The 19284-nt window shown below is 45.4% G+C and overlaps 1 protein-coding gene across 1 annotated transcript in view; it reads left to right on the top strand.

The window, feature by feature from the left end:
- Positions 1-13235: 13235 nt before the first annotated feature.
- Positions 13236-19284, top strand: part of PLCXD1 (phosphatidylinositol-specific phospholipase C, X domain containing 1) — a 13641-nt gene continuing 7592 nt past the window's right edge. Inside the window, exons 1-2 of the mRNA XM_010001175.1 lie at positions 13236-13371; positions 15744-15880. Coding sequence (XP_009999477.1) covers positions 13260-13371; positions 15744-15880 — 249 coding nt within the window. The 5' untranslated portion in view covers positions 13236-13259. The remainder of the gene's footprint in view (positions 13372-15743; positions 15881-19284) is intronic.

Genomic DNA, 19284 nt, shown 5'->3' with positions numbered 1-19284 from the left:
TGAATTTGCTCTTGATGTTCCACAAGAGGCAGGTTGCTGAAAAAGAGTTGCTGTTTTCTACAAGCTGTCACTAAGGATCTCTCAATAGGCCAGAAAGTAAACCTCCTGTTTCACAAAGGGCTTTATCCATTCCAACTGTACATTTCCATGTACGGTTGCTTCTCGATGCAACTACAACGTCCCAAGGTGAGCCAGAGGTCATAGGGGACATTGCCTGTCACATACAATCATAGAATCACAGAATCATTAAGGTTGGAAGGGACCCTAAAGATCATCTAGTTCCAACCCCCCTGCCATGAGCAGGGAACCCTACCACTAGACCAGGTTGCACAAAACCTCATCCAACCTGGCCTTAAAGACCTCCAAGGGTGGGGCATCAACAACCTCCCTGGGCAACCCATCCCAGTTCCTCACCACCCTTAGAGTGAAGAATTTCTTCCTAATATCTAACCTAAACCTCCTCTCTCTCAGTTTAAAACCATTAGGCCTTTTCCTATCACTGTCTTCTCTGATGAAAAGCCCCTCCCCAGCCCCCTCCAAGTACTGGAAGGCTGTTATAAGGTCTCCCTGGAACTAAACCACATAGGGTGATTTTATAAACTCCTCATTTATTTTCAGCATCTGCTTTAAAAGTTTGTGCGTGGTAGTGGAGTGGAGTGGAGGAGGGAAATAATGTAAAAAATATGCTAGGTTCACTCCAGTAATTTCTCCTTTAAAAACAGGGAGTTTTGTTGTTTGTTCCTCTTCTGTTATTATTCTTAAGATGAGCTAGTGACTAGGATGATTCCTCTTAAAATAAGTTACTTACAACACTTCCCCCATTTAAAAGAATCACGATCTACAAGGTGACCTATTTTTACCAGCTGAGATTAGGAGAGACTGAGTTACAGTGATGCACTGACCCCTGTTGGTGTCATCCTTTCTTACTGAAACTCCTTTTAAATGCTGAATTTGATACCTGTGAAAATAGATGATACATCTGAGACAAGACCTGAGGCAGAATGGGCTCATGATGAAGTTATAATCCAGTGCCACAGTAAAGCTAACAGTGAGATCCTTGAACCAACTCACAGTTCTTGGGCATAATGACACATAGTGTTGTTTTCCTAAAAAAACCCACTAAAAAACCAAACCAACACCACAAAAAAACCCCTCCATAAAATGTTTTAAATGTGCCAAAAAAGCTGGGTGGCTTCTCTTGTACTAACAGGCTCTGTGATGGACCAGGTGTTGCCTGCCTGTCCTTCTGCATCTGGCATAAAGCGAGGCTGTACAGAAAGCAAACATGCACAACATCTCTGTCAGATGCTCTAGCTGATGGTGAGCTGCATGCCCGTGCTTGACTTTATCTTATTTTGTGCTGCTGGAGCATCCTGTGGGATGTTGATCCAACATGAACTCATCAGTCGTGACTGTTCATGCAATGTTGGCCAGCAAACAACTTCTCTGCAACACCCTAAAGCAACTTCGACCAATTAGCTCCAGTTAGAGCTTCTTGTCTCCAGGAGACAGCTTGTCAGGGAGGTAATTGCCATAAGCATTAAAGAAGCCTGGTGGAGAGAAAAGGGCATTCTAGCCTGCAGTTTGTCTGGTTTTAGTTTAGGATGACTTACTCTCTGGAGCTTGCTCTCCACATCAGCCTCTGCCACGTGGCTCCGATCCGCCGGTGGGAAAACTTACAGGTGCATGCTAGGTTTTCCTCAGATGAAACTTCAGGTGATGCCAAGATCTGATGGGTTAAGCAATCACAATGCTGCTAAAGAGCATAATACCCTCAGGAAAATGAAGACTCTCTGTGTGTAGGGAGTGATGACAATGGGAGATGGCTGTATGAACTTCGGCTGCCCTAGTGTGAGGAGATTTCCTTTGTCTGCCCATACAGGGACTTGGGAATTTCCTGTTTAGGAGATATCTGTACTCCCCTCCATTCCCCTAGGGGCACCTGCATGCACAGCTTGGGGGAGAGGGCATTGTATGTGTTTAAGAAGCTCTCCAGAGGCTTCTAGCCTTACTAACTGTGGGAAAAGATACAAATCCACATTTCATTTGGACTTGTGTCAGTCTGCGTGCATTTCAAAAAGGGGCTGTGCTTGTTGCCTGTGGCCTATCCTTTGGAGGTGAGTTCTAAAGAGTAAGAAAAAGGCTCCGCTGCCCTCGTTTCTCATGTAGGAAGCACAATTGTTAGCTTTTGTTTTGGAAGGAAACCTGCCTAATCAAGACAAGAGGGACAGTAACTGGTAGGGACATGTCTGCTCACGCGTTGCTGGAAGAGGAGGCTGAGACTCAGCTCCTCTGTCAGAATGTGTGAGTCATGTTTGTGTTTGTTTGGTTTTTCTCTTCTGAGCCTGAATTGAGAAAGTTTGTGTAAGAAATTTTATGGCCCTTGACATCACTCTGCACTTTTGCAAGACACTAGAATGCCATTTTACCCTAGGTGTCAGATTAAATAATAACTGGAGATTGTGCAAATACTTCTGCTTAGCCATGATTATCATGCCAAGGCCTTGCACAAGCTGGGGACTTCTGCTGTTGGGTTGGTTCTGATAATGAGAGCCATCAAGATAGCAACTCCATCTGTCTGTTTGCAGCACTGTTGGCTGGCTCTTTTAAAGCATGGGTAGAAAGCCCACATTGGAGGAACCAAGGAAAAAACCATATCCTGACCACCAATGCTTGGTACCAGGGCAAATCTTGGTGGTATACATGATCCATAACTAACTCTTGAGCAAAGGTGAGCTGCAAGTTCACAGTTCTCCTGTTGTACACAAGCATTTTGACACAAGCTTATCAGTGCTCTTGGTTCTCTAGGGAGCTGTGCTGAGGTAAGCAAGCCCATGAAAGGGAACATAGATGGTTGCACAAATGTACTTGTCCAGCTGTATCCTACATTTCCTGTAGAAGTACCCCTCCTAAACATTGTCTGTGAGAGTAAAGGCAGTTGACACTGTAAAAGCAAAGGGACTTGCAAACTCAACCAGCAAAAATTTAGGGGTTTTTATGCTTCCGTTTTAAAAATGATGAAGCTCAGGACTGCTGGGTAAAAAGTGAAAAAGATTCAAATATTTTGATGCCTTACAGATGTTTTATCAGAATTTTTTTTATCCTTTTATGACCACTGTCCCCTTTGCCCAGCCCTATGGTGATGTCATAGCTTTAAATAATGATCTCACAATCTGCTTTCAAGCTGCAGTAGCAGGAACATGGCAGCAGCAGAAGCAACTTCTCTTCTCAGTAGACCACTTGGTGGGTAAAATGGGGATGCCAAGTCAGCAGAACTGTGGTTTGTTTTTAACTGTCCACTTGCTCTCCAACCACCAGCTCTTGTCTTGTTGGTGCACATGTGGTGGTGTCTTGCTGACTTGTGTTTCCCTACCTGCCTTACAGTGCCACTATGAGCCACCATGGGTGACTGTTCTGAATTTATCATACTTCCCATCATGGGCAGAAAAACTTTCAAAAAACTCTGGCTGCCTCTGCCCTCAAGTACAGGTTCTTCTCTCCTGGTTGTTCAAATTAGAGGATCTGCTCAAGCTCATCCAGGAATGAGAAGCACAGAGATTGGTGCGCATGGCTGGATCTCACCTTAACACAAATGTGCTCCTCAGCCCCAGAGCTGAGAAAAAGCTTTGTGTTCCAAGCTGTAGTGTAGTCCTCACAGATCTCAGGATCCAGTGGGAGAAAGCAGGATTGGAAAGGAGCAAGATTACATGTCTTAGGCAGAGCTTTTTTGCATCTCTTGGTTGATTGTACTACGGAAAGCAGATATTCTGAAAGATGACTTGAGTTTCCTTGCTGAGATGATTAGTAATGAAAACGAATGGGACAAGCAACAGGAAGAAAAAAGAGGTTGAAGACCATGGTTATTCCACTGAAAACATAAGGGTGCTGTCATGTCTTTAGTGAAGTGGTGCCTTGAGGAAAGGCTTCTGGGGGTGGAAACTAATTGGAAAGCTTTGGTAGCACTGTATGTCCACTTGAGGTGATCTGAAATAGCTTAGATATATGGCATACTAGATGTGTTCTGTTCTCTGTTCACTTTAGAGGGCAGTTAGTTTGTATTCTGAAATTGCTGGGAAGAAAGAGCAGATAAGATGGGAGGAGAGCCAAGCGTAGAACAGCACGGCTGCATATACCCCACCTGCTAAACAGAAACCCAATCTAGTTAGTCTGGAGAGGTGTATGCCCCATGAGACTGCTTGGCTTCAACCTTGTTAGTGTTCTCCTACTTCTCTGCCCGTTGGGTCCCATCTCCTGGCCTGGGACGTGGCCAAAGGCTCACGGAGCAGCTTGGGCTCGAAGAACCCTCTGTGGGGCCTCCAGTCCAACCTCCAGCCAAAGCTGGACAGCTCTGGGGTGGCTCAGGTCTTGGTCCACTTGGTGCTGCAGCACAACAACACAGGAAGATGACAGCAGAATCTCGTATGTAAAGGTCTGTAAGGCAGATGTCTAACACTGAATCACTTGGACCTCTCTCTATGGTGTACAGCTGTCTGCAAGGCCCCTCCAGCTATGGCAGAAGGAATAAACAGAAAATAAACCTTCCCAAATTTTCTACCCTCTTGGCACTACCTCCATCTGAGACCAGCAGTGTCCACCCCTCTGCATTTGGCCCAAAACTCAAGGGCCTGTTAATCAAATTATAAAAACATAAAAGAAAGGCTTTTTCCAAGAACTCCAGGCTATGGCTGACATAATTCTGGTTGGAGACAACTCGTGGCTTAAAAAGTGCTGGGGGTAAGGAAACAGGATGATAGATGCAAGATAATGCAACTGCATTATCTTTTAATTAAATTTAAGGAAATTTCATTTCCTTAAAAAACTTCCCAAAACAAAAAACCTCACCAAAAAACCTCAAAACCAAACCAAACCCCTTAGTTGATAAGTCCAATTTCCTATAAACCACCAGTTGTTTTGTCATAACCTAGTTTCCCCAGGTTGTTCAGATACTACCTAATAACTAGGTTATTTAAATGACTGCACCTGCCTTATGTGAACTTCATTATGGAGCAGAGGACAAAAATAAGGGTCTAAGCTTGTAGCCTGATACAAACTCTTGTTTACATCAGAGGACCTGAGAATCATTTCAGGATCAGAAATAGTTCACTTCTGTTTATAGCAATGTCTGAGTCTGTAGCTGATGGTTCTCATCACACCTAGGAACTGATTGAACTTTAATCTCATTAGCACAGCTAATCACTTCCAAAAAGATAAGTGCAACAGTAATAAATCTCACTTACAGGAGCATATCACAGACTTCTCAAATTTGGCTACAGAATCACAGAATGACAGGGATTGGAAGGGATTATGTGCCATTGCCATGATCCCTGCAGGTAAAATAGATATGGAGGTACATAATTGTAAGAGAAATCAGCTTTGTTTTTACAGCAAAACCTGACAGTAAGGAACACCCTAATCCATGGAAAAGTCAACTGTCAAATAGGATAGTCTCCAGATTGAAGTCTTGTATAAGATTTGATTTGTTTATAAGAGGCAGTGGATTTTTTTCCTGACAGGGCGGGGGTGGTTAGAAAAGGCTTAGTGCATCTGGAGTCCAACTGAAAGAAAATTGCTGTGGGAAATTTCCTCATGGGCAGAAACAAGTGCCAGTCAGGTAGGGTTTGGTTGCTGCTAGAGCAGCTCCTCTCTATCTGCTTGTGCCTTCTTCCTCAACTAGAAATGGTGACATTCATTCAGACAGCTGCTGAGCTGCTAGTGCTTTGGAGTGGCTTCTTACCATTGCCTTTAATTGAAGGTGGTTCGTTAACGTTGTATTTTGAGGCTTGGCAAATCTCCTTTTGTGGCCAGACAATCTTGCAATCTGATGTTGTGCTAGCAACATCCCCTAACTTGGAATGCTGTCTGACATCTTGAAGGGTGTTTATGAGGATGATGATAATGATGATGATTATTAGGAAGTTTGGGGAAGATGGGCCATACCTGAATATTGATGAATTAGCTCAGGTGAGATAAAGCATAACACAGACTTGGTAGGTGGGAAATGTTGACTGAAATGTTTTCACATACATTTCCAGCAGAACTGCTGTCCTGAGCATGTAAGAGTGCATGGGCTGAGGAAACCTGTGTTATTTCTGCAGCACTTCTGCTTGCAACACACACCTCTGGTGCTCGACACGTTTTGTAGTTGACCTCTTAAAAGGACTTTTAATGCCTTAACAATGCTGGTGCCAAACAAGAAGTAAACTGGCTTTACTAAATGTTTTTAGGACATTTTAACCCTTCTTGTCAACACTGGTATTAAGTTGAAATTCAAATCTCAGCTGCTTCTTTTAGAGAGAGAAATTTTTTGCCCTGGACCTTGCTCCAAGCCCACTAAAGACTCAGTTGACATTAGTGGGACTGTATCAAATTGGAGGAATTTCACCCCAAATATTTTTCTTTTAAAAAAAATTCAATTAAAATTTAGCTAAAGAAATGCAGCTCTCAGTTTTCTTCTCCTTTCTGTTGCATTCAAGGAAGTCAAAACATTCCCCTCATCTTGCACTCTGATGAGGAAAATCCCACCTCTTGTAGCTCTAGCTTTTGAGACAGGAGCAATATTGTACCCCATGTCTAACCCCCCCAGTAGGATTTTTGTCAGCCACTGAGTGTTATGACTGAATTTACCTGTTGCAAATAAACCAGGGCTGTTTCTTCATTATGTCATTGGCATCCTGCGATGTGTTCTAGCAACCTAAATCCCACCCAAATCCTTCTGCCTGAGGTTTTCTGCCAGCCAGTGCCAGGCTGACAGAGGTATCTCTTCAGTGGGCAGGCCAGAGCATGGGGCTCAGGTGCAAAGGAGGACTCCAGACTGTTTTCCCCAGACTTGTTGTGGCCCACTCACAGCAATTGTAAGCTTGGAGTAGACATTGTGGTCCGGTAACCCTAGAAGCAAACACAGGGAGCCAGCATTTTTCTTCCCAGGTATTTTTATTGCCCAAAGTGACCTCCCCTGGTGCTGCAGGCTGCCTCCCCACCGATTCACCTGCCCTTAGGAGCCTTTGCAGCTGCTGCCACTAGATACACAACCTCCTCTCAGACATAGTAAGCTGCCTGCTTGTTCCCAAAGACAGAAATTAGGTGAGGGTTGAGAGGACATATCAGTAAGTCAGGGCAGGAGCAAACATACACATTGCCAGGATGGTGCAAACATTCCCAGAACAAATACCCCAGATTCAGGAAATTCAGTTAAGGTTGTTTCAATGCTTAGTGGCATTTCACGGAATAAAGATGTGCCATGTCTGAAAATAAGAAACTGGGGTGGAAGGAGAAAGTCTCAGGCAACATCCAAAATATTGTAACCATTCAAAAAAGCCTGTAAACTTCTATGTCTTCTGAAAGAACACCAGATTTCCCTGAGACTGAGTGTGGTGTGTTCTAGGAAGCCAAAGCTGTTTATATGCATAAAGTCCAGTTCAAGTCTCTCCGACCGGTGTCACTGTGACTAACAAACCAGAAATATTTCACTCTGATCCACAGCTATAAAATGGACCTGCATTTCCATCAGTGCTCATGCTGAACTTCTGTATCTGCCTGTTTTGACTCTCACATGCTACCAGCTCCAACCCTTTTCATTACTGAATGTTCCAAAGCCTGATAAGCTCCTTTTGGGTAAGTTCTTCTTTGTCCAATACTTTTGAACTCCACTTTTACTATTTTCAAGGCAGACGTTTATTTTGAGAAGGAGACTGAGAAATCTTGGGCTTCTTCATCCCCTTGCTTCTTCATTCTGAAATCTGATTATCATTATTTCTGCTAAGATGGCTAAAAGTTATCCTTGCCTTGACCCCTCCTCAGGAGACATGCTTAGCCAGGGGTCATTCTTCATTTTATGGGCTTCCTAAATCCCCCTACAGAGATTGTGGTCTCAAGACTAAATCAGGATGTCTCTTGACATCTCTAAGTAATCCCAGTGCAAACTCAGAACTGAGACTCAGACTTAGACCTGAAGGGGTGGGAATTAGGAGAGTTTGCAAAGGCCTTGAGATTTTATGACAGAGTATTTCCATTGAGCTGAGACCTGCAAGATCATTTTCACATCAGTCAGCAGATACTTCACATTGCTGTGATGCAAAGTCCTGCCGTAATGTCCCCAGAGTAAAATGTTTGGGGATTTCAGTTTCATTGTTCTTCCTGTTATTTTTTTTTTTTTTAAATGAACACAAAAAAAGCTTTTACGTTTTCTTTTCCACGGTCACATTTCCCCCATTATTCCCAGCAACTTCACACAGGTTTACTTCACAAGAGCAGAAACATGTCTGGCTGCATTTATCATGGTTCCAGAGGCTGCCTGCCTTCACAGTCTTAACTCTCTAAGTGAATGAACCATTCAAGTCAACTTTGTCTGATTTTTCCTCCTAACTTTTCCCACTTGAAACACTTTCTCATTTATTTCATTCCATAAAAAGCACAGCAATACTCCCCCATAGCTGTTATCACCCACTCTCTATCACGGTGGTTTAAATGGCAAAGGCTTTAAATAGTATCTGACACTCACCCTTAACATATTTGTAAACATTGATGAAGTTGCCCCTCAGTCTCCTCTTCTCCAAGCTAAAGAGACCCAGCTCCCTCAGCCTTTCCTCAAAAGGGAGATGTTCCACTCCCTTCACCATCTCTGTGGCTCTGCACTGGACTCTTTCAAGCAGTTCCCTGTCCTTCTGGAACTGAGGGGCCCAGAACTGGACACAACACTCCAGATGTGGCCTCACCAAGGCAGAATAGAGGAGGAGGAGAACAGCCTGAATGTTCCCTAGTCCTTGGTCGCTGTGTATTCCCAGAGAAGTCGGATCCCAGGTCTGCTGTAGGTGACCCTCTAGGTATGTTCCCTTACAGAAAAGAAAGGGAAGTTAATCTTCTCTGTCCATCCTTTCCACTGCAGTTTGAGCTCACCATTCTTTATTTAGGCACCTCTGTATGTTAGTGTGCTTTTGGAACAGGTTGAAGTAAGGGCCCTTCTTCCAGCACACCAGAGAGCCTCTGGGGAGGCTGAGACAGGAGCCTGCTTCCAAAACCACACCAAGGATTTTCATGTTTGTCCCCACATGCCATTCCCTCACTCATTTACCTCCTGCCTCCCTACACAGTGAAGCTTTTCGAGGACCTTGCCTGGATTTCTGCAAGGTGCTATAATAAATGTGAATGCGTTTCATGACGGCTGACGGGCTGTACAGGCTAACGGGGAGGGAAAGAATTAGCCAACTGCAGATTAGCTCTGCAAGCTGAGGGAACAGAAACTGGGGGGCAAAACAGGGAATCCATGTAATAATATATATAAAGCTGCTTTTTAGTTTGTTTTTTTTTTTGTTATATTATGAATAGGTTGCCCAGGGAAGCTGTGGCTGCCCCATCTGTGGATGTGTTCGAGGGCAGGTTGGATGGGGCTCTGAGCAGCCTGGTCTGGTGGGAGGTGTCCCTGGTCATGGCAGGGGGTTTGGAACTAGAGGATCTTTAAGGTCCCTTCCAACCCGGACCATTCTGTGATTCTATGACTCTGCGGTGCTAAATGCAGCAGCAGAGACCCTTCCTGGGGTGCAGCCCCTGCCTGTCCCCGCCCGCAGGTCCCTCCCCGAGCAGTTCATCTCCAGCCCCCTGCGCGTCTCACCTGCGCCCTTCGGGCAGCGCCGCTTCCCCAGAGCCACCTCCCCTCTACCTCCCTCCTCCTCCTCCTCCTCCTCCTCTCCCTCGCCCGTCCTCCCCCCTGCCCGCAGCTGCGGTCACTGGGCAGGGCAGGGCAGCCCCCCGGGGGCGGGCGGTGCGGGGTGTCCCGCCCGCAGCCGGCTGTGCGGGGCTCCCTCGGCAGCTGGGATGGAAGCCGGGTGCTTCGTCGGAGTAAGTAGAGCGGGGAACAAAAATTATACAGAAATAAAAGAAGGGAGGAGGGAAGGAATCCGTCTCCCCGAGGGTGCGGGCTGCCAGCGGGGTGTTGGGGGGGGGGAGGCTGTGCTGAGCCCCCCCTCTTGTGGCATCGGGTCAGGCAGCTTGCTCCTCGCTGTGAGGGGTCGGGTGGTTCTCGTCCCAGTGCTGCCTGTGGTTCCCTTGATGTTTGTTAGCGTCTGGGTTGGCTTGCAGCCCGTGGGTGAATGACCTCACCGTCCAACATGGATGAATCGTTTCTCCCGCCTGGAACTGCGCGGTGCTTGGGCCACGGCCCAGCGCTGCGGGCTGTGGGTGCTGGGATCGCTTTGGGTGAGATCCCACCTGATGCTCGCGGTGTCCTCAGCTTGGAGGGTGGTGATCTCCGGTGTCTCTGCACGTTTGCCTGTTTTGTTATCCCTTACTTGTTGTTTGTGTCTCGGTAGAGTCCCCAGAAAGGAAGGTGCTGCTGGCACTCAGACTGCCCCAGGTCAGGGTAGAAAGCTGGTGAGAGGAAGGGGAGCAAGAATCGTGGTCATCTGTGTAGGGTGGACTCCCCTAGTTGGGAAGGGAGGAATAAAGGAACGGTTAACCCTTTGCAAAGCTTAGGATTTAGCCGTAAGAGGCAGTAGTTAATGGTTGTAGTTTTACTCCCCCAGGCAAGTCTTGGTTTCTCCCTGAAGGATAGGACACATCTCAAACACAGATTAGCAGCTGGGTTTGGAAGTGGCTGTGTGAGCATCTAGGGCTTTGCATTGAACAGAGGATCAGGCCAAAAGCTGGTCCTGTCCCTTCTGCACAGGACTTGGTCAGCAGATGCCTGTGCTGCTGGTGCTCCTGCTGTGCACCTCCACGGTGGTGGCTGCCACCCCCAGCCTCAGGGTGCTCTGCAGGGAGGTGGCAACAAGGGGATGAGGTCTCAATCTCTCATGTGTCTGTGTTTAAACGACTGCACCATGGCTTGGTCTTGCTGTTTCTGCTCTCTGTTGGCTTTCCCCAGGCCCAGCAGGGTGCTCTGCTGTGTCCTGGTCCCGCAGAGATCGGGACACTAATGGTGGCTATTGCCTGCCTGAGAACCTGCTGCCTGTGGGCTTAAGCTGAGCAATGCCAAGGGGTCTGGTATACAGCCCAGCAAAGCCTTGTCCCTCTGCTGGGGCTTTCTCTGGGAACAGATTGCCTAGGGAAGATGTGGATGCCCTATCCCTGGAAGTGTTCATCACTGTGTTGGATGGGGCTTGGAGCAACCTAATCTAGTAGAAGGTGTCCCTTCCCACCCAGGGGGGGTTGGAAATAGATCAACTTTAAAGTCCCTTCCAATCCAAACCATTCTGTGATTCTATGATTCTTGGTGTGGGCCAGCACCAGGACATCCTGAATTGGTAGTGTAAGGGACCAGCAGGGCAGAAAACCAGTTTTTTTCTGTAGCCATAGGACTGTGCCCACATTAGCCCAGGTGAGACAGTGAGAGCATGTGGTGGAATGAGAGGGTGGCTCTCATTGGAGCGCCCTGTTTGTCCCATTTTAGGTAAACCTGCATCCTCAGACATGTCCTGAGAGTGTTTGTCCATGCAAAGGAGCTTGTGCTGGGCTGAGGTGCAGCTGGTCTGTGAGGCTTGCAGGTCCTTGCTGCTTGCTGAGGGGCTGCATGTCTGCTCTGGGGGGATGTGGGAGGCTTTGAGGGACAGAAGAATGAGGTAGCCCCAAAGGCTCTGGAAAGGAAGCTGCTGACCCCAAAGAAAAGAGAAAAAGCAGTGCTTATGGTTGGGTTTCTAATCCATGTACAGGAACCATGTAAATGCTACCACATGCTAGAGCATTGCATCTGCACAGCTCCTGTCAGCTTGAAGGCTGGGGAAGGAGAGGGACTATCCAGTCTTTTGCAACTACTACATAGCAATGTTGTTTTAAGTGACTGCAGCCCCTGTCCCCGCTGATGCTACGTGGTACGTAGGCTAGAGCAGGGATGTACTGGGTGAGCACTGATGTGCAGTCTGAGGGTGCTCAGACCACAGAAGGGGACAAGATTAACTACACACCCCCACTGTTGTCAGAGCAAGGGGTCTGCAGGAGACAGAAGCTCAGCATGTTAAATTGCAGAGCCAGAGAGGATGGCTGAGTTGGTTCGCCTGAGGTCTGAACTTCCTTCCAAGACTAAGAATACCAGATGGGGCATGTAGAGACCATTTGATTATGCAGGATGAAAAGATCTGCATCTTGGGGTTTTTGTTTGTTTGTTTTGTTTTGTTTGTTTGTTTGTTTTTCCTAAATAAACACATGGGAATTTTTCTGCTGGGGTTTGAACTAGGTCCATCAAATATCTGGTTGTGTGGTTTTGGGTTTTTGTTTTTTTTTGTTTGTTTGTTTTGTTTTAATAAGGAGACAAAGGGAGCCAGAGAGGGTTTAACCACTTTTTCCCTGCTTGTGCAATGGCCTCATGTGTATGGATAACCCCTGAGGTAGCTGCTCTTCACCAGGAGGAAATCCCATGTTACACACAGGACACGTGCAGCCTGTGTCACTGTGCTGGGGTGGCTGGGCATTTCCCTCTGTTGGCACAGTCCCATTCCTACCTTAATTGGGGTGGCTGTACACAGAGGCACCAGTTCAAAGCCACACCAAAGGGCACAGCAAGGTAGGCTGGAGGAGTAATGCTACGTGCCCTGGCAGATATTGTATCTGTTATGTGTGGTATGGGTATAAAACCTAGTAATGCAATTCCTAAAGTTATCTTTCAGATGACCCTAAGCAGTTGCACACGTTCGTCATATAAACAGCATGTCTTGTAAATCCAGAAAAACCAACTACCTCCCAAAAGCAACCTGAAGAATACTTTGGGGAGAAGCAATCTCATGAATGAATGTGTCAAGATGCAACAAAAGGCATAAGGAACCAGTGAGGAAGTTTGGCAGACCACAGAACCAGCACAAATACATATTTTTGTGCCCAGTCCTGGCCCTGCTATCAGTCCTTCTGCTGTGCTCCCAGGGTTGCCTAGGGTCAGGGAACAGATCTTGTTTCACACTGTAGGTAGGTTACTCCTCGTGATGTTGCAATAGCTGATGTAGATATGCATTTCTCCATACCAGTGGAGCTGCACATATTTGTCTTGGCTCTATTTTTGCTTTCAGCAGGTCAATATACACGCTTGAAGCTGGAGCTCTCCCTTGGCATTGTGCTGGGAGACAGTGTTATCAAAAAGCAGTGCAGGTTGTGGCCAAGAAGCTCTTGACATTTTGCTGCAACTATTTGAGAGAAGGGGTTGACATTTATGGCATTTATAAATTTGTTCTGCACAAATGCAATGGCATTAATTCAATCACTGTCTATGCATATAAAGGTTTATTGTTTTTAATTTTTCTTTTTTTCCTCCCAGAACATCCTATGAAGTCCTAGACCAGGCACTAATGGAAAGCATTTTGCAAACCTCCATTCAGGTGTACCATGAAAGTGGGCAATGGATGTCACAGTTACCAGAGAAGCTCTGGGATATGCCTCTCTATAACTTAGCTCTTCCAGGTAAAGATTAACTTCTGTTTTCTGCTGTTTTGGTAGCATGTCATTTAAGCATTGGAGCATCCTGTTTGTCTCATTTCAGGATGCCTATGTTCAGTATTTGGGTCAGTGTGTGGGAGAAGGTCTTTGGGTTTGTGTGACATCTGCTTGCATTTAAATACTTTTAGACTGTAATGTTTGGGGTTTCTTGGGGGGGGGTAAGGATTTTTTTTCTCTCTTTTTTTTTTTTTTCCCTTCCTCCTTTTTTCTTTTTGAAATCCTTAAAAAATCAGTAGTGTGCTCAGTGGGTTTTGGTTTTTTTTTGGTGGAAAAGGAACCCTGTTGTTTCTAAAAAGGCTTTCACAGTGGTGTTTCTTTGACATTGTAGAAAGGTGAGAACCTGTAGATGTATGTCTTTGACTTCCTGGCTCTTCCCATAACGGTGACCTTGTTATTCCTGGGAATGTTTGTTTACCTTGTGAATATGCTTACATGGAGAGCAGGCATGAAGAAAAGAAGGCAAGTTGAAGACAAGCCCATTTCAGCAAACACTGAAGGACTTTCATAGAATATTTCAGGCTATTAGCTTGGAAGGTTGTGGTGGCTGTCCAACTGACCTAGAAAATTGGTCTACCCCAGGGCAGAATGAAGGCAGGTCAAGACAGCTCTTGCAGTTTTTCAGAGGGAGCAGTGACTGGGGGAATCCCAGCTTGGAGGTGGAAACTTATCTCAGATAGAGAGACAACAAGGCGTGCAAGAAACATGAGAGGGTGCATTCTGAAAGCATGATGAGGAGAGGGAGGCAAGTCTTAGTAATGAGTGCTGTGTTTACACCAGGTTCAGCTCAGTGCTACAGCACAGACGTTGCTTCAAATTGCAAAGCTTGGTGCTAGCTCACTGCCTTTGTGTTGAACTTGTTGTGTCATGGATATATACCCATCTTCCTGTCATTACTGTAACTCACTGACATCACAGGAAGGCTCTTAAATGAAGAGTTAATATCCCTGTGCTGATTTGCATCAGTAGATGCAATGCCTGTCACGGGACTTCTATGCACTTCTCTCACCTTTGGATTTGGTCCATGGGTATTTAATGGTTTGACTCTTACATCTTCTGAGACAAAGTTCTTTGATGGCATAACTTTGTTATTGATCTTCCATCTGCCATGAGCTTGGTTTGGGTGTTTAAAGCAGGAGAATGGCAGAAACCAGGTTTTAAAAGGTGAAAGAATTGAGCGAGACATTAAACCGTTATTAACAATTTAAAGGGACTTTCTTTATTTCAAATACAATCTTGTCCTTTTTCTTTGGCCACCAGAAATATTGCCATTGGCCACCAGTAAGACTGACCATTCAAGAATGCAGTTCCTAGCACCAGTGAAGAATTTGTGTGACAGAAGACTTAAAAACCAAAATGATAAGCAAATTCCTTGCAGATACTCTGTGAAAATTGCAGCAAGTCTCTTCATGGAGTTGTTAGCTTTTCTTATTGATGCTTTACAAAATCAGAAGGAATAATGGAACTGAAAAAACTAGCAAAATCACTGCCTGCCTGTCCTGAAGACATTGTGAGTTTTAATATTTGGGCAGGCTCTACTTGGTTCTGATGCTGAAGCCTGCCCCTGTGTAATTCTGTGTGCTGGAAATAGTCAGGTGGTCTTTGAAGTCCACAAGAGGTGGATCTTCTCTATCTATCACATGTAAACTTAGACTTGGATTTACCTCAAGAAACCTTCAGGTTCCCCCTTCTTATATTGTTTTTTGTAGGGAATGTAGGTATTTAGTTCAGGAGGGCATTTTCAACAGATATTAAGATATAAATGCTTGAAATGCCAAGTCAGGGTTTGTCAACGTTTGATTCGGGTGTGACAACAGTCCAATCAAAGGTGTAAGAAGGTGAATTTCTGCTTGCAGTCCTATCTTCCTATGCAAAGATTATGGAATTGGAGTATGAAATCCTGCATTTGGATACTCTGGCAGCAGGACAAATTCTAGATAAGTTCATCCTTCAGCTATTTATTCCCTGAAAAAGGTAGTTTTTAATATAAAGTTAATTATTTCAGTGGAAAATGCTAGTCAAAATGGGCTATTTTATTGTGGTTTGAGGGTAAATACAATGATGTGTAGTTTAGTTGGGGACTGCTTTAGTGAAAAGTCTCAATGCCTTCCCTTCAGAAGGATTCCACACTAGGTTTATTAATGTCCAACAAGAAGCCTCTGTGGAAGAGCCCACCTGTTTGCCATAACTATATATGCTGTCAAGCAGGATAGGTGTGTGATTTGGAAATGAGGTGATGTCAGGCATGTGCACACAGTATGACCACCTGTATTGTGGTGCTAGTGGTGTAGTTAAGAAATGATATTTTCTGTACATTTTTTTGTTGTTGTATTCTACAGGGAGTCATGACACTATGACCTACTGCTTGGACAGAAGCTCTGGTGTCAGTAGCAATGAATCCAAGGTGGTGAAGTTCTTAAGCAAGTGTATGCCCTGTATTGTGCACCCCATTATTATGAAGTGGTCTACAACACAGGTAACTGTTGTCTACGCTTCTTGCCATGCCTGAGCAAAGTTGAAGCTTGTGCTGCAGTGCTGAGAGTGGTCATACTCTCCCGTGTGCAGTGGAAGAATAGCCTGCTGCCCAGAAATCTGTGCTCTTGTGAGGTACTGTGCTTGGCTGTTGTGGTGTTACCCCAGCCAGCAGCTCATCCCTGCACAGCCACTCTCTCACTCCCCCCTGGTGGGATGGGGAGGGAATTGGAAGGGAAAAGTGGGAAAACTCATGGGTTGAGGTACAGACAGTGTAATAGGTAAAGCAAAAACTGCATGTGCAAGCAAAGCAGAACAAGGAATTAACTCACTGCAGTCCCCAGGGAAACTGGTCTCCATCACACGTAATGGTGACTTGGGAAGGCAAATGCCATCACTCTGAATGTTCCTCCTTTCTCCTTCTTCTTCCCCCAGCTGTTACTGCTGAGCATGATGTCATATGGCATAGGATATCCCTTTGGTCACTTGGGGTCAGCTGTCCTGGCTGCGTCCCCTCCCAGCTCCTTGAGCACCCCCAGCCTCCTCACTCATGGAGGAGGGAAAGTCTTACAGGGACAGGCTGAGGGAGCTGGGGCTGTTTTGCCTGGAGAAGAGGAGACTCAGGGGGGACCTCATCACTCTCTACAACTACCTGAACGGAGATTGTAGTTGGGTGGGGGCTGGGCTCTTCTCCCAGGGAACTAGTAACAGGATGAGAGGGCACGGCCAGGGGAGGTTTAGGTTGGATGTTAGGAAGTACTTTGTCATGGAGAGGGTGATCAGACATGGGAATGGACTTCCCAGGGAAGTGGTAGAGGCACCATCCCTGGATGTGTTCAAGGAAAGGCTGGATGTGGCACTGAGTGCTATGGTCTAGCTGATGTGGTGGTGTTACGGCATAGGCTGGACTTGATGATCTCAGAGGTCTTTTCCAGCCTTGGTGATTCTGTGGTGTGAGAAGCAGGAAAGGCCTTGAGGCTGTGAAAGTACTGCTCAGCAATAGATGAAACATCCTTTGTTGTCAATAGTGTTTTGGCTACAAATCCAAAACATAGCCACATACCAGCTACTTATATATATATATTATTTTTAATTTTCTTTTTTAATTTTTTTTTTTGGTGGGGGAAAAAGCATGTAGGTGAGGTAGGGATTTTACATTAACAAAGTTATTGCTTAAAGCTGTCTGCTTAGTACTAGAAACTCAACTTCTTTTTCACATGTGTATTCTTATAAATAACATTTATTATTTCTCTAATCAAAAGAGCTTTGCGCTTTGTTCAGAAGGTAACACTTGTCATTTTTACCATCACTGTTGTATGAGATGTCAGTTGTTTTCCTCATCTCTATTGTGTAAGTATTTCACCAAGCAGCACAGACAAAAATCTTTTTGAAGGGAATTTTTTTCCTATGAAGATGAGGAGAATGAAGGTGTCATTTATCACTTAAGGTTTAATTCATTTTTTTTAATGTCTAAATATTAAGCTAGTAGTTACCTCTTTGTTCCTCACAAATGTATGTTAAGGGCAAAATTGGAGATAATAATTTAAGCTAGAGCTTTTTGAAGATTTTTCCAAAGAACAGACTTGGCTGGCATCAAAGAGGTACCAACAATCTTTTCACTTTTGTGGTTTTTTAATTTTTTTTTAATTTTTTTTTTAAAGTGTAGTTCATTATTAGGGAGTTAAAACTGAATAACTGATGAATGGGAATACTTACACCTAGGCTCTGTTTGTTGCAGTTGATCAGCCCTGGCAAACTGTGATCTTAGACACCACCAGATACCAAATATGTAATGACAGTGATGAGTTGATGTGGGAAGGCTCTTGCTCAGCTCAGTGTCTTGCGTTGGGCTGCTTTTTGCTTTGGGACTTAAGCCAATGGAAGATTTAGATAGCTCCTACCTGTGGGTTGCTGGACAGTGAAGTGACCCTATTGGTGACAAACAAGCTCCTTACATCATTATAGTCCTTTTCTGGTCCAAACCCAGCATGCTGAGTGGGAAGTGGCCCAGCACTGGTGGGGAAAGAGGTGCTGCTGGAATCCTGCCCCTCCTTACCTCTGTGGTGTTCAAGTTATCTTCAGAAGGAGGTGACTCCACCCATTGGTATCCAGGACAGTGATCAAGGAGCCATACCAATGGTAGGATGCACAGGCTCCTGGATGGCCCAGTGCCTAGGAGGTGGTGCATGGCTGGAACTCTGGCTGTTATGGGTGTCAGTCTAGAGGCCCAGATATTTCAAATATTCTTTACTGTGGGGGTGGTGAAACACTGGAATGCAGTTGCCCAGGGAAGCTGTGGATGCCCCTTCCCTGGAAGTGTTCAAGGCCAGGTTGGATGGGGCCTTGAGCAGCTTGGTCTAGTTGGAGGTGTCCCTGCCTATGCAGGGGGGTTGGAACTAGATGATCTTTAAGCTCCCTTCCAATCCAAACAATTCTAGGATTCTCTGATTTCCTGCACAATAGCTGACTTCAGAGGTGTAACTTCCAGTCGTGTCCTGGATCTCTGGTGTGAGATTACAGTACTGAGCTGTATTGCTCCCTAAGACTTCCTTTTGAATTTTGCCCTGGAGGGGCAATGTTCACACTGTCTAATTCAGTATCCAAACCCAAGTGACTAATTAGAGAGTCTAATTTACCTATTTTCCCATGTAGTCAACAGAAATAAATGAATTCATGCGAAGGACAATTCAGAGCACCTGTTTTATCTGGTGCCCTTTCTGGCCACAAAGGTTATATATGACCTACAGCCTGGGGGGCGGGGGGGGAGGGTGGTGTATATTCCCATCCTAAGGATGGAAAGTTAGATGGTTGCAGCAAGGCAGGGTGAGCATCCTGCTCTGTGTCTTAAGCTCTGCCTCAGCACTGAAGTTATGAATGTGGTTATTCAGGCACAACACCTTGTGTTGATTTAACTGTTGCTTCTGACTTAAATCAGTACAGTATATGCTTTCTGAAACCTAAAAGTGTTGTCCACAGCAGGTTGGACTGAGGCAAATTAGTGTTTACATGTATTTAATTAAACTGATTCTGTTTTCTTATGCAAAGAGAGCCTTGATACAGGTAAAAGAAATATCATTTGGGACTTTTAGCCCGAGAAACTCAGCTTTATCACCTGTTCCTTTCAGCCTGCAAATCCAGTAGAAGAGATCTGAGGGAAGTGGAAACAGAGGAGGACCTCTGTTTTGTAGGACTTCTACAGATTAATTCAAACTTTTAAAGAGACTTGTGAAGGACCAGGTATTTCCTTACACGAACATGAAATGTCCTTTGAGTCAGCCGACAAAACTGACTTAAAACGGCGTCTCCATATGGCAGGAAACCCCCTCTGTGTGTATGGGGGGGGGAGCAGCTGCTGCAGGGGAGGAGCCGTGGCCAGAAGCAGGGGCAGGACTAGGTCCCGTCTGATTG

This window comes from Chaetura pelagica, unplaced genomic scaffold (assembly GCF_000747805.2).
Source record: "Chaetura pelagica isolate M959 unplaced genomic scaffold, ChaPel_1.0 scaffold266, whole genome shotgun sequence".
Taxonomy (NCBI): Eukaryota; Metazoa; Chordata; class Aves; order Apodiformes; family Apodidae; genus Chaetura; species Chaetura pelagica.
The sequence above is the reverse complement of the archived record's forward strand: the minus strand, read 5'-3'. Positions and strand labels throughout refer to the sequence as shown.